General features: G+C 42.1%; 1 protein-coding gene across 1 annotated transcript in view; it reads left to right on the top strand.

Moving 5' to 3' along the window:
• The window catches only part of LOC145414545 (uncharacterized), a 266,969-nt gene that overhangs the window by 156,163 nt on the left and 95,388 nt on the right, over positions 1-15,418 (top strand). Inside the window, exons 16-19 of the mRNA XM_080284065.1 lie at positions 666-868; positions 1,047-1,195; positions 7,164-7,412; positions 12,136-12,348. Coding sequence (XP_080140191.1) covers positions 666-868; positions 1,047-1,195; positions 7,164-7,412; positions 12,136-12,348 — 814 coding nt within the window. The remainder of the gene's footprint in view (positions 1-665; positions 869-1,046; positions 1,196-7,163; positions 7,413-12,135; positions 12,349-15,418) is intronic.

The raw sequence follows: 15,418 nt of genomic DNA, 5'->3' as shown, positions 1-15,418 counted from the left end.
GGGCATGGTTGGGCACCAAGTGTGCGTGGTTCAAAAACAGACCCTCAGATAACAGGAGATTGGCTATCAGTAGGTGAGGAAGAGTGTTAATTTTTCTTTACATTGCTATGGCTTGGTATCATATTGTGATTGATTATATAGTGGGATATGCCTTTATTTTTCACATTTTAGGAATAAAAAAATGACAAATTGCATTTTCTGTCTCAAACAAATGAAGCATATGTAAAGGAATTGATTTTGTGTGTGTGAAGTCCATTTCACTGGGTATGCTATTGATAACTCGTGTGTGTGTGTGTGTGTGTGTGTGTGTGTGTGTGTGTGTGTGTGAGACCCTACTCTACTTGACTGCTGTAGGTGGGATGATATGAATGCCTGCTCAGTTGGCAGTGGTAATGCAAGTTCCCCCCCCCCCCAAGACATTCATTCATTAATTCTTCATCCAATCCTGTGTTGCCCCATGAGGAGCGTAGGAGCCTGGGTCTAGGGAAGTTGGCCCTGACATTTAAGATGAGATTGACCAGCCTTACTCATTCCTGAGTGGCATTACATGAGCAATAAACCCAACCATCCCTTGGATGTAAACCTGCCCAGGTTCAATCCGATTTGAGTGCCGTAAGTACCCACTAAACTGTCATGTTTATAAACTTAAAATGTACATATTCCAGAGATCGTGTCAAAATTGGGTCAAGCCTTGCTGACATTGACCCAATGACGGTGGACAGATCAGTAACCTTTGAGAGTGTGGGAGGTTTGGCACACCATGTAAAGGCCCTCAAGGAAATGATCATCTTCCCACTACTCTACCCTGAGATATTCCACAGGTTCAACATTGATCCACCAAGAGGTGTTCTTTTCTATGGCCCACCAGGTTAGTCATAATTTTTTAAACTTTTTACAGTTAGAAAAATAATGAGCAGAAAGTTAATTTTTGCATGGAGTTATATTCTACCACAAATTAGGATTACTGTTTGCTTTGCTTTTTTGTTTAGGTTATACAGTACAGTACTATTCATGTTACTGATCCTTGATTGTGTATATTGTGACAGGAACTGGTAAAACTCTTATGGCAAGAGCTCTTGCAAATGAGTGCAGTATTGGTGGAAAAAAAGTTGCATTCTTCATGCGTAAGGGTGCAGACTGCCTCAGCAAGTGGGTTGGAGAGTCGGAGAGGCAGCTGAGGCTTTTATTCGATCAGGTAAGTCTGTGTTATCCAAGCTGTTTGAAATCATATCTTTTATCTTTTCCATATACAGGCATTCGTCATTACAAGTCGGGGGATATGTTCCAAAGTGGTAAATGTTTTTATGCAGCTGGCACTGGATTTTTTTTTTTATTATTTTTTTTTTTTTTATTTTTTATAACAACAACAGGAAGGAAAAACAAATGAGTAAAAAGATAAATAAATAATAAAAATTGAAACAGGCAAATAATTATGGTAGGTAGCAGTGGAGCTCAGTTACCATAGGCAGTTTTCCAAGTTTTCCGTACGTCCATCCATCCATCACCCACTCCTATGCCTCCCCATGAGGAGTGTAGGAGCCTAGGGCTCAGCAAGTTGTTCTTAACATTTAAGATGAGAGTGACCAGCCTCACTCATCCCTGAGTGGCATTATGTGAGCAATAAACCCCAACCACCCCTTGGATATAAACCGACACAGGCTTAATCTGATAGGAGTGCCCTAATTACCCGCTAAACCACCAGGCACCATAATTTGGTTATATGGTTACCACCCAGTGTAGTAAGTGGTTTCCTAGTGCACAGCAAACCATTTTGCATGTCACTTAGTGTAGGGTCACCCATAGGCAGAAAGAACAGGGAAGAGTGAAGGAAAGAAGACAGAAGAGGGAGTGTAAAGTCACCTGTAGGCAGAGGGAAGAGGAAAGAATGAAGGCAAGACAGAAGAGGAAGGAAGGAAGAGATGAAAGGGCAGATACCCAAAGCAGCACTACATTGAGTGAGTGGATGGTGAGTGCCTCTGCCTACCGCTTGCAAGGAAGAAGGAGCCAAAGGTTAGAAGCCCGCAGATTGTTCTCTCCAAGAAAAAATAAAAACAGGATAATAAGAGCAGCATTCAAGATCCATTCATTTTGAGGTGCTTGGACACACTGCATTTAAAAGACTGGAGGTCATAGGAAGTAGGAAATGCAGACAGAGGAAGACAGTTCCATAATTGACCTATTGCATACATGAAAGATTTTTAGTATTGACCTATTGCTTACATGAAAGATTTTGAGTAATGATTAATACTTGCATTAGAGAGCTTGCTGCTAGACGGGTGCTGTGCATCTGCCGTAGTGGTGGAGGGATTCAGTCATACAGTTCAGAGGATCTGGACCATTGAAGGAGCATTAGAAAAGAGATGAAGATGCGACAGTGTGGTGAACAGATAGAGGTTGAAGGGAGCCAGTAAGAGGAGTTGAGTTAATGAGATGAAGAACCTTTGACTCCACCTTGTTGAGAAGAGCTGTATGTAGGGAGCCTTGCCACACGAGAGTTGTACTGCACACGGGTGAATAAAGCCCACGTATAGCCATCCACTCACTCGATGTAGTGCTGCTCTTGGGTGTCTGCCCTTTCCTCTCATTTTTCTTTCCTTCTTCCTCTTCTGATTTTATTTCTTTCATTTTTTCCACTTCTTTCTGCCTATGGGTGACTCTACATTCCCTCTTCTGTCCTTCTTTCCCTCATTTTTTCCTCTTCCTTCTGCTTATGGGTGACTCTGTGCAGAGTGACAATCCAAATGGTCTCCTGTACACCAGGAAACCATTTTCTATGCTGGGTTTAACCTTATAACCAAATTATGGCGCATGGTGGTTTAGTGGGTAATTAAGGCACTCCAATTGGATTGAGCCTGTGTAGGTTTATATCCAAGGGGTGGTTGGGGTATACTACTCACATAATGCCACTCAGGGATGAGTGAGGCTGGTCGCTCTCATCTTATATGTCAGGACCAACTCTCCTTGCCCCAGACTCCTGCACTCCTCATGGAGCAACATAGGAGTAGATGATGAATGGATATAAAGTCAGCAACTGTCATGGGATAAAAAAGGCATGGAATCGGCTTAGCACACTCAGTCCATTGGAAGTAGATTTTACAAGAGAAGTAATATGATCTTTCCAAGGCAAATCCCAAGAGAATTAAACCCCGAGTATGTTTAAAGATGATGCAGGATTGAGTTGGGTATTGTTAAAAATTAGTGGATATTCCTGTGGTAGATTTTGATGGGCTAAAAGAGAACCGAGTTCTTGATGCATTAAAAATAAGATTACTTCCACCCCAGTCAGAGATATGAGTCAAGTCAGACTGTGTGTGTCATATTCTCATCCCTTGTCTGTTGAAGTATCTGCTGAGATGGATGTTGCAGGAAGTGGATGGAATGGTGAAAGGTGGAATCATCAGTGTATGAATGAATACGGTTAGATGTACACCTTAGACGGTTACTGATGAATAGAAGGAAGAGAGTTGGTGATAGGACAGAGCCCTGTTGAACACCAATAGTACTATGAACTTAATAGCAAAAAAGGAATATGAGTTACATATATAGTACCAGTTCGTCATTAATACTCATTTTATTATTTTCATACACATTCAGTGTAATGCTGCTCTCAGGTGCTTTCCTTGTCCTCTCTTCCATCCTTCTTTCCTTCCTTCCTCCTCTGTCTTTCTTTCCTTCATCCTTTCCTCTTTCTTCTGTCTATGGGTGACTCTACACTGAGTGACAAGCCAAATGTTTTCCTGTATGTCAGGAAACCATTTACTGCACTAGTTGGTAACCATATAACCAAACTTTGGTGCCTGGTGGTGTAATACATAATTAAGGCACCCCAATCAGATTGAGCCAGTGCAGGTTTATATCCAAGGGGTGGTTGGGGTTTATTGTTCATGTAATGCCACTCAGGGATGAGTGAGGCTGGTCAGTCTCATCTTAAACATCAGGACCAACTTGCCTAGCCCAGGACTCCTATGCTCTTCATTGGGCAACACTGGATTAGATGATGATCAGATGTAGCCCTTTCTTTTTGTTAATTAAAATTGACAATTAACTGGTTCCATACTGAAATGATAAATGTATATATTGTTTTTCCTAAGAGCATATGAGACCCCTCATGGTACAGTGTGGTAAGTGACATTTTTTAAAAACATCAGAAATTGCAGTTAAAGATTGTGCAACTTCAAACAAAGATAATTCCATTGTTTTCATAGATAGAAGCTTCATTAAAAAAAAAAAAAAATGATTCATGAGGAATAAGGATATGTTATGACAGTTTGGGTAAAGTGTATAAAATAATTATTGAATAAATCCACTCACTCGATGTAGTGCTGCTCTCGGGTGTCTTACCTTTCCTCTCCTCCTTCCTCTTCTGTCTTTCTTTACTTCATTCATTCCTTGTCCTTCTACCTACAGGTGACTTTACACTCCTCCATTTGTTTTTTCTTTCTTTCATTCTTTCTTCCTCTTCTGCCTATGGGTGACTCTACACTGAGTGACAAGCCAAATGGTTTCCTGAACACCAGGAAACCATTTACTACCTTGGGCAGTAACCATATAACCAAATTTTGGCGCCTGGTGGTTTGGTGGGTAATTAAGGTGCTCCAATCGGATTGAGCTGGTGAAGGTTTATATCCAAGGAGGGGTTGGAGTTATTGCTCACCTAATACCACTGAGGGATGAGTGAGGCTGGTCACTCTTATCTTAAATGTCAGGACCAATATGCCTAGCCCTGGGCTCCTATGCTCCTCATGGGGCAATGTAGGATTGGATAATGGATGGATGGATTATTATAATTAAGGGTAAGATTTTGGAGTATACCCAATTGTGTTTTGGAAGCAAGCTAAAGTGCAGTTTATGTTATTTTGGTGGTAAGTGAACAAACTTATGTATCAGACTGAGCATTAGGTGAGTCAAAGTGCAGAATGAAAGTTATGCATTAAGAGGATTATTAGTAATGACTACGATAATGGTCAAACCAATCAAACTCATTATTTCTGTAATAAACAATATGCATTCCACTCATGTTAAGGATTAGAATCCAGTGTGTCATTATTAATTCATAATCCATTGCCTGGCCAAGATTGCACCTTGTCTTGGCCACATTACATTGCCATGTCTCAGGCCTACGTATCTGTGTACGACCTTGCCCATGGCCACCAGTGGAAGTATCATCACCACCTTCACCCTCTACACTAACAATATCACCACCAGGACCCACTGGGCCAGCCACAGAATCGGTAGAGAGGCAGCCTGCAGTCCTATGGACCCAGGTTCGAATACGGGCTGGGGCAGGGAACTGTTTAAGGATTTGAATTTCTTAAAAAGCAGACTTTTCTGATCTACCAGATGACCTGCCAACATGTCATAATAGTACCCCGGTGCACCAGTCCTGTATGAGACAGCCCTAGCATGTATTCAATATGGATGATGGGTGTTAGCGCTGAAGTGGTGACATGTGGAAATGTAGGAGGACTATTGGGCCCCAAAGAGAACTACTGAGGCTTGGGAATAGGCCCAGAAGCCTTTGCCCAGAGTTGGACATATAAAAAAAAAATAATAATAATAAAAAAAAAAAAAAAATCACCAGCAGGCACCAACACTGCTCACCTTCACCCAGACAAACCTCCACACCTGGTGATTCCTGATCACTGTCACCATGCTGACATAATGCAGCACCATCAGTGGTCTCACTCTCCTCAGAACTACCACTGTCATTGTCACTATCTCTGTTACTAATATCACGGGCTGAGCTATGGCCACCACGAGGCCACTTGGTGGTATGAAAATCACCCACTTTAAAGTACACACTTTCACCTTCCTTTTGCCCTCCATGCTTCAGTCCCGAAGGGCCTGGCCTGGGATCATTCACATTGCTGTTGGAAGACATCTTGTCGTAATAAGGAACACGTATTTTGCCCAAAGTTTAATGGAGATACAACAGGTTGCTGGTGAAGAAGGGCATGTGTTTACACTGGCTGCGCACAGTGAACCAACTCAGATACTTACCCCTCTCAACCTCCACTTACATAGCTTCAATCGCTACAGTATCCTTAGAACATGTAAAATTATCAAGAATACCGTGGGAAACAATTTTAAGACATCATTAAAGATAGATTTAACTAAATAAACAATAATGTTAGTAAATATTATGAAAAAAAGTTGCTGACATTCAATAGCAACCATAGCTGAGACCGGGACTTTAGCAACAATAAGGGTGCACATGAAAGGATGTTGCTTACCACTTCCTACTGTGCGCCCACTTGTGGCCTTGACTGAGCTGCAGGAGGTGCATTAACACCAAACATTTTCCAGGGACTTTCAGCCCTACTTCCAGTGCATTTCTGTGGTAAGTGATGTGCCTGGCTGAAGAAGAATGGGTCAAAATAGTGTTACATGGGTCAAACTCCAAACTACCAAAATTGGTGTTTACCACATTGTAGCATGCAGGGCCTCATACGTCTTGTTATATGTGGTGACTGGAATCTTTGACCCACAGCCATTGTATTAAAGTTTTGGCAGACATTGGTGAGAGTTGTTGTTGTCATTGCGTCTGCTGCTGTGGCCCCAGACTTATGTGAACATGAACCTATAAAAAGAAAAAAAAATATGTGGTTGGTTCAGGTTGTGAGGTGGAGCCAGGATTCTGGGGATATGATTGGTATGTGAATGAGTATCTGACCCATTTCACTGGTCATGCTGTTGATAGTTCTCCCATTTTCATATCTTATTTTTCCTTATTTCTAGATTCTACCATACCCTGTCTTTAGATGTGAATGAGAGTTAGGATGATGATGATATAGCCAAACAGATTATTCAACTACAATACATTGGATGGTAATCAGATATGGTAACCATTAAATTGTGTAGTGGGTTTTGTTGATCTTTCTGTTGGTGGTCCATAAGGGCTTATATCTTAGGGATGGATGCAGTTTATTGCTTACTTAATGCCACATGGGTAACTTAATGGTCACCTCTGCCATTAGTGCTGGAAGTGAAAGATTCTGTGTCCCTATGCTCCTGGTAATACAAGAAAGAATTGATTAATATGATTCTTGTGTGGATGTCTTGGTGTACTGTTCTGTATTATCTAGGAGTAGCCTCTGTGGTAAGCACAGTTTGAAATTAAGAAATTTAATTCGACAGACTATTAACAGTGAATCAATATACAGGCGTATCAGATGCGACCGTCAATCATCTTCTTTGATGAAATAGACGGCTTGGCACCAGTGAGGTCATCAAGACAAGATCAGATCCACTCGAGTATTGTGTCCACCCTCTTGGCTCTGATGGATGGCTTGGATTCCCGAGGTGAGGTGGTTGTGATTGGTGCCACTAACAGGATTGACGCCATTGATCCAGCACTCCGCAGGCCTGGACGTTTTGATAGGGAGTTCCCCTTTGCACTCCCTGCCATGAAGGTAATTATCAGAATTATAGATGGTTTTGTGGTAGGTGGGGGCACCCATCGTCCACCCACATAGTGTAGTGGTACCCTGTTTTTAGGGTAGCTCTACATCAAGTGGCAAACCAAATGTTTTCCTGTAAACCAGGAAATAATTTACAGTGCCGGGTGGTAACCTTATAACCAACCGACACATGTTCCCTACGTGACAGCAAGTGAGTTGGTGGAGGGTTAGTGCTTCTCCCCTGAAAACAACTAACTAAAAATACGAACAAGAAGCCTCGGACCAGGACTGACCAAAAGATGACGACTAAGGACCGAACAAAGGTCATGATACGGATGGCAATGTGGAATGTAAGGGGTGCAGATGATGAGGTGAAAGAGAGAGATATTGTCCAGGAGCCTGAGGGTGCAAAAATGGATGTATGTGGATTAACTGAAACTAAATGGAGAGGTGAGAGTGTGCTGGAGTAGGTGAGAATGAGAGGGCATAAGAAGGAGTGTGTATTGTCGTGAGTAACAAATGAAAGGAGAATATAAGAGAGTATGGATCAGTTAGCTTAAGGATTGTATGAATAGGACTGAAAGTTGTACTACAAATGTGGGCAATTGTGTCCATGTATGCGCCAATGCAAGATCATGCAAGCAGAGTGAGAGAAGAGTTCTGGACAAATGTGGAAGTGTGCATGGAAAAGTTTGAAAGGAATGAGAGAGAGTTTTTGATTTGTGATATGAATGGTGAAGTAGGGAATATGAAGGTGGGTGGAGTAGTTGGTGAGTGGGGTGTGCCTGCTGAGATAGATGAGAATGACAGTGCTTTAGTGGACATTTGTGCCAGGAGGGGGTTGGTGATAGCCAGTACCCTCTTCAGGCACAAAATTATCCACAGGTATACATGGCTAGTGATGAGAAGGGTGGATGGTGAACTGAATGAAAGGAAGGCAATGATTGATTATGTGTGTGTGGATGAAAGGATGCAAAGATGTGTAATGGATGCAAGAGCATATAGGGGCTGGGGGAGTAGACTTTCTGACCACCACCAAGTGGTGGTCAGAAAGTCAGACAGGGTGGCAATGAAGTTAGTACGGGAGTGAAAGATAAAAATGGTAGATTACTAATTGAGAAAGGAGAAAAAGTGAGCAGATGGAGAGAACACTTTAAGAAATTGTTGAACATAGAGAGTGAAAGTAATGTGAATATAAGTGGCTGGGAGGAGGTGGGAGGTGAGAAGAGAGGAAGAAATCAGTAGGATGGAAGTTGTGGAAGCAATGTAGAAAGTCAAAATGGGGAAAGCCCCAGGAATTGATGGAGTGTGTGGTGAAATGCTGAAGCATGGGGTAGAGATAGTAGTTGAATGGATGTGGAAGATGTGCAGATTGGCCTGGGAGGAAGGTAGAGTCCTGGAGGATTGGAAGTCAGGTATAATTATTCCCTTGTACAAAGGGAAAGGGGAAAAAGAAGTGTGTGGTAATCATCGGGGCATTTGTCTTCTTAGTGTAATAGGAAAAGTATATGGTAGGATTCTCTTTGACAAAGTTAGAGAAATAACAGAGAAATTTGTTGGAGAAGAATAACGAGGTTTTAGGAAGGGAAGAGGTTGTGTAGATCAGATATTCATTCTTAGATCTTTAGTGGAAAAGTTTCTAGGGAAGGGAAAGAAGTTGTATGTGGCCTTCATGGATTTGGAGAAAGCATATGACAGGGTGGATAGACAAGGATTGTGGAAAGTATTAAGAATATATGGAGAAGATGGGAAGTTGCTCAATGCTGTGAAGAGTACGTATGAGGGTGCTAAGGCTGCAGTGCATGCGGTTAGTGAACTGAGTGAGTTTTTCTGTATGAAGGTTGGGTTGAAACAGGGATGTGTCATGTCTCCATGGTTGTTCAGTCTGTATATGGATTGGGTTATAAAAGAGATACAAGACTGGGCAGTGGATGTTGGAGTGGCCCTAATGAGAGAGGGCAGTGTTTGGAAACTCCCTGTACTGTTGTTTGCAGATGATACTGTGTTGTTAAGTGAAGACGAAGGGGAGCTGCAAGGCTTGGTGGATGAGTTTGAGAGAGTGTGTAAGAAACAGAATCTAAAGGTGAATGTAGGGAAGAGAAAAGTTATGGTCTTCGAGAGAGGTGAAGTTAGTAAATGTACATTGAGGTTGGATGATGAGGGAATGGAAAATGTGAGTACATGTAAGTATTTGGGTAGTGTGATGAGTAAGGATGGAAGTTTGGCGGGTGAAGTGCTTGAAAGGGTACAACAAGGAATAAAGGTTGCTGGTTCCTTGAAGGCAGTGATAAGAAACAGGGAAGTGAGCATGGAAGTGAAAAAGTTATTACATGACGTTATTGTGATACCAACTCTAACGTATGGATGTGAAGCTTGGACGTTGTTGGAGGGACACAAGTCAAGAGTGAGAACAGTGGAAATGAGTTATTTGAGAGGAGCCTGTGAAATCACATGGAGACAGACTGACAAATGAGGATGTGAAGGGGCATTGTGATGTGGATGTAATAGGAATCATTAGGAGAAACACGTTGAGGTGGTTTGGCCATGTGGAGAGGATGGAGGGTGAGAGACTGATGAGGAGAGTGTATGTGATTGAGAGGGAGGGGAAGGCCAAGGATGATATGGAGGGATGGAGTGAAGAGGTATATGAGAGAGGGGGGTGTGAATTGGGAGCAGGGCAGTGAAATGGCGGGGAACAGGGTGATGTGGAGGCGATTTGTTTGTGGCCACCCCGTATGGGATTAAGGCGTCTGGCAATAGTGAATAGTCTCGGAACTGTGTGTTTGGGGTGAGTCAACTGTTCTTACAATAAAGAAGGCAGAACGTAGCATACGGGAGGCAGTGAGGGCTAGTGCACCAGACTGTGCTAAAGTGTCTCCACCTACGCCTGTGAACTGGCTCGGAACCGTATGTCAGGGGTGAATGAGTCAACTGCTTGGACAATAAAGAAGGCAGAATGTAGCATATGGGAGGCAGCGAGGGCTTGTGCACCAGATTGCTGAAGTGTCTCCACCTATGCCTGTGCTTGTCAGGTTTCAGTGTTAAATTTCTTACATTTTTGTTGTTTTTCATACTTTATGCTAGTTTATAAGGTGTATGTAGTGCATAAACAGTATTATTCAGATGTAATATACTTAGTAGACATCCGTAATCATGTGCACACAAGGGCAGAACGTATACGCGAATTTACCACATACGCGAAGGGTCTGAGAACGTAACCCTCGCGTGAATTAAGGGCTTACTGTATATATACAGTATATATAAAACACTTGAACACTTTACCCCTACAAAATGCTTTAAAACATAAAAAAACAGCTAATAAGATGTTCCCAGTAATAAAATACTGTAATGTACTGTTAATTACACTGTAGTTTTATGTACAGAAATAATTTCATGTTGATGATGGGATACTATGGAAGACCTCCCAGCTGGGAGACCTGTTTTCTTTCATCCGACAGTACTGTATAAAGACATGCATTGTAAAACTCTTTCCACATGTCTTGCATTATACAGCGCTAAGGTAGGATTACTAATGTCCATACCATACCAGTGCATTAATAATGTTTTGGAAGACAGAGTGCAAAGTAGGCACTTTTGTATATTGGCACTATAGTGTCGGTGGAATACAATGGAGAGTGAGAGAACATCCACCCACCTGCTGCCAGTCAGTGAAAAATCTGCATTAGAATTCTCCCTCCCCTACCGAGGCCAATCAAAACTTTTTCACTCCCTACCACTGCATCTCCCCTCCCTACTCACCACCAGCACCCTGTGAGCTGTGAGGCCCACCAACCATCAACCTTCCCTCCCTCAATACTCCACCACTTTCATGTTACAGTACAGTATAACCCTATTTTTTGTGTGTTTACAGTATGTGCAACACATAAAAAGCTTGCGAGAAAATTTTTGAGCTAGGAGGTTGGGAAAATTGTTTGTTCTTATTCAGGTTCCTTCCTTTTAAAAAAAAAAAAAAAAAAAAAAAAAAAAAAAAAGTGACATTGTTTATATAATGCATATTTTTTATAATCACCTTATAGACCATTCTTTTGTGAAGTCAGTGATATATACTGTTTGGCCACTAAGGAGATTCTAAGGGAAGAAAATTGACAAAGAAAAAAGTTTTACACGACAGGAGCAGCAGCTTCTGAGGCCGGTAAAGCATATCGTCACGGATTGAAAACTTAACTTATGCCATGTGAGAAAGGGTTAAGAGGGCAGCATATAACGAGAACTTCCTGTCCTGAGATGAAGTTGATTCAGGTTCAAAGTTTAGGGGGTTGGCATGACAAGGAATAGTGAAATATTATGGTGTTGTGGAACTAAGTAGAGTAGGTTGCAGTACAAGCAGGTTTGCTATGTATGATAGCATAATGGTCATGGACTGAGGGGAATCAGTACAGTATAATGTGAAAATTTGATGACGTAAAGACTAATGATTGTGTATTAATGTTGTGATTGATCAAAATTAACTATTTTACCTGGAATTTACATTGTTAGTGCTGTCTAATCGGTATCCTGTATGAGCGGTAGGTGTATGTGTGTGTGAGAGAGAGAGAGAGAGAGAGAGGTTATTGTCACTGTTACTCCAGGCTCATTTTAATGTGAACCTGGTGGCTTTATGCTGAAGTTGCCCGGGAGATGGGGAGGGACATTTGTATTCAGAGAGAGAGAGAGAGAGAGAGAGAGAGCAGTGTGGTGTCCAGAAAGTAATGTACTTCTTATTTTGATGGAACAGTCACGGCTGCACATCCTGAAGATTCACACACAAAAGTGGGCTGTAGTTCCAAGTGCGCGAGTACTGCGCTATCTGGCCGAGAGCACCACTGGCTACTGCGGTGCTGACCTCAAGAGTCTCTGTGCTGAGGCTGCCTTGGTAGCGCTTCGCAACAAGTACCCTCAGATATATGGATCAAGGCAAAAACTCCTCATTGATGTCTCATCCATCCATGTGAGTCCATTGTTAATGTTCATCGTTTGTTATCAGCATGATACTGATTTTAACACTTTCATGGTTAGGACAGCTCTGATGTATTTCTGCCAACTACAAATGATTTTACACAGCTGAGAGTGGCTCCTAGGAGCTTGACTTCTAATGTAGCTCTAATTAACTTTACAGTAGGTGGTGGTGACCATCCTCTACTCACCTGATGTAGTGCTGCTTACTTCTTCCTTTACCTTTATCATCATTCCTTTTGTGTCTGCCCTTCTTTCTTCCTGTGTCTCCCACCTTTCCTATCACTTTTTATTATCACTTTACTACTCCTCTTTCCATGTCAGGTGGCTTTACACAGAGTGACAAGCCAAATGGTTTCCTGTAAGCCTGGAAACCATTTGCAGTGCTGGGTGGTGACCATATAACCAATCTATACATGTTCCTTACATGTCAACTAGTGGGTTGGCACAGGGTTAGTGCCCCTCTTTGTAAAACAACTAACTCAAAGTCAAGCTGCCACCCTTTACGGAATTATGGCGTCTGGCTATAGATAGATAGCTGATTAATGATCTGGTGAACTCTATTAGTTAATTTCATTTGCAACAGTAACAGTAATTTTAGTCATTTGAGTGGAGTTGTAAGTGCTTGAGATTGTTAATTTGTACATTTTTAATGTGAAAAGTATGTCTGACATCCCAGACTGCCATCCATCCAGCTACAACTCCATTCCATTGCAACTGGAGTTGTCACCAGACTGTAATGCATGCTATACATAAACCTCTTTCATCCCAGACTCCAGTCTGATCAAGTAGTATTAGTATTAGTAGTCATTCCCTAGGCAGTCTGGCTGAACAGCCCCGAGTCCCTAAGGAAGGCCATGGCTGAGACTGGGCTTTCCCACAGCGCTCTCAAGGAGTGTACACTATGTTGTGTTGTTGGCATAGCTGATTGTGTTCAATGCAGTCTTCCATAATGTGCTTAATAGTGCAGTATGGGGTGCTGTGTTACATCCTGGACAGGCATCAGCGATGAAGTCGTCCAGCCTCATCTGATAACTTAAGAGGGCTGGATGATGCCCACATCTCAGCCAGGCCAGGTGGACCCTGCCCTCATGAGGGAGATAGGATTCAGAAGGGTGGACATCGGGAGGCCGTGCATGCAGCCGTGTGTTGTCTTTAAGTGACTGAATGGAGGGGCGAGTGATCTGAGTATGGATATGCTTCTAGAAGCTGGTCTGAGGCGGGCAAGGGGGGAGAGATGATATCGTGTGCTGGGTGTTGTTTTGACATTCCTTGGTGTGTGTGGATGTGGTGCTGTGTGCTGGGTGTTGTTTTGATGTTCCTTGGTGTGTGTGGATGTGCTGCCATGTAGTGTAGTGGATGTTGTGGGTTTGTGGAGGCTGCAGCAAGAATTTGGGTGCCTCTCATGTCTAGATGATCCTTGACTTTGAGGACTTTGGTTTCCTGATGTAGGTGGTCTGTGGGTGTAGTAGCTGTGCAGCCTGTGATTATTTTTAGGGTTTTGTTCTGTATGGTCTGTAGAGTGTTGTAGTGTGTTTTAGTGAGGTTAGGAGCCCAGTCAGGGCTTGTATAACTCATCACTGAATGTATATACTGTTTGTATATATATATATATAATTTTTTACGTGTCCGACTCTGGGCAAAGGCTCAGGGCCTATTTCTTGGGGGCAGTGGCCTATGTCAAGGCCCAGTAGTCCTCCTACACCTCCACATGTCACCACTTCGGCGCTAACACCCACCGTCCATATTGAATACATGCTAGGTCTGTCTCATGCAGGACTGGTGTACTGGTATTAGCGGGGGTACTTTTACGACATGTCGGCGGGTCATCTGGTAGATTAGGAAAGTCTGCTTTTTAGGAAATTCAAAATCCTTAAACTGTTCCCTGCCCCAGCCGGGATTCGATCCTGGGTCCATTAGGACTGCAAGCCGCCTCTACCGATTCAGCCACCGCCTCCCCCAAAACGTCTGTGTATATATATATATATATATATATATATATATATACACACACACACACACACACACACACACACACACATACATGCATACATATATACTGTACTTTGTCTGGTGTTACCTCAGGTATTTCATGTGTCATCTGAATGGTTAGCTGTTGGTACTGCTGTCTTTGCTGCATACAGTTCTTTGTAAAATTTTTCAACTCTCTTCACCATCATATCTCTGCATTTAATGACTTCACCATTTTTGTCTTTCAGTGATACAATCTCTTGCTTCCCTGGTGCCATTTTACTTCGGACCTGTTACAGACTTTGTCCTGTATTGATGGTTTCTTTGATCTGATCCTTGTTTCTTTTGTCTGTCTCTTGTTGATAAGCTTATTTAATTCTGCTCATTCTAGTTCATCTTTCTTTGTTTTTACTTGCATATCCATTCTTTTTTTCATGATCTGGAGATGTGGTTGTATTACGTTCTCCACTGTCTCCGCTGATTCTTTCAGCACTTTTTTTTAGTCTGTCATTCAACATATCAATGTCACATTCAACATTACTCGGAGCCCAAAGTCTGTTCATTATTTCCAACGGAAATGCTGTGCTGTTTTCGTTTACTTGTATTTGGCATATATTTCTATTTCAAATAATCTTTCTTGTACTTCTGAAAATGAATTTGGCTGTGCAGCCCACCATTCTGTGGTCACTTCCTGTATTTACCTTGTTGATAACCGTGGCATTTGTGACCATGTTATTCTTATCTGCTATAATGAAGTCAGTTTCATTCTTTGTTTCTCCATTTGGACTTCTACGGACGCATTTCGTCCCTGTTCTTTTGTGAAGGAATGTGTTCATTATTCTCATGTTATACATTTCAGCAAAGTTTACCATGATTTCTCCTCTTTCATTTCTTTCTCCCACTCCAAATTTCTCATATGTGCTTCTCCATTTTTCGATTTCCCAACTTTTGCATTGAAGTCTCCAATGAATATAGTGTATGTGGTCTTTTCTTCTTCTTTAACCTGGGGGATGTTGTCATAGAATGTTTCTGTTTCTTCATCTGAGCTTTGAGAAGTTGGTGCATATACTGTGCTTGTTTTACGTTCAGGGAGT

Source organism: Coenobita brevimanus, chromosome 100 (assembly GCF_032717465.1).
Source record: "Coenobita brevimanus isolate Jiangsu-jjx chromosome 100, ASM3271746v2, whole genome shotgun sequence".
Classification (NCBI taxonomy): Eukaryota; Metazoa; Arthropoda; class Malacostraca; order Decapoda; family Coenobitidae; genus Coenobita; species Coenobita brevimanus.
Note: the sequence above shows the minus strand (reverse complement) of the source record. Positions and strands in the feature narration are given on the sequence as shown.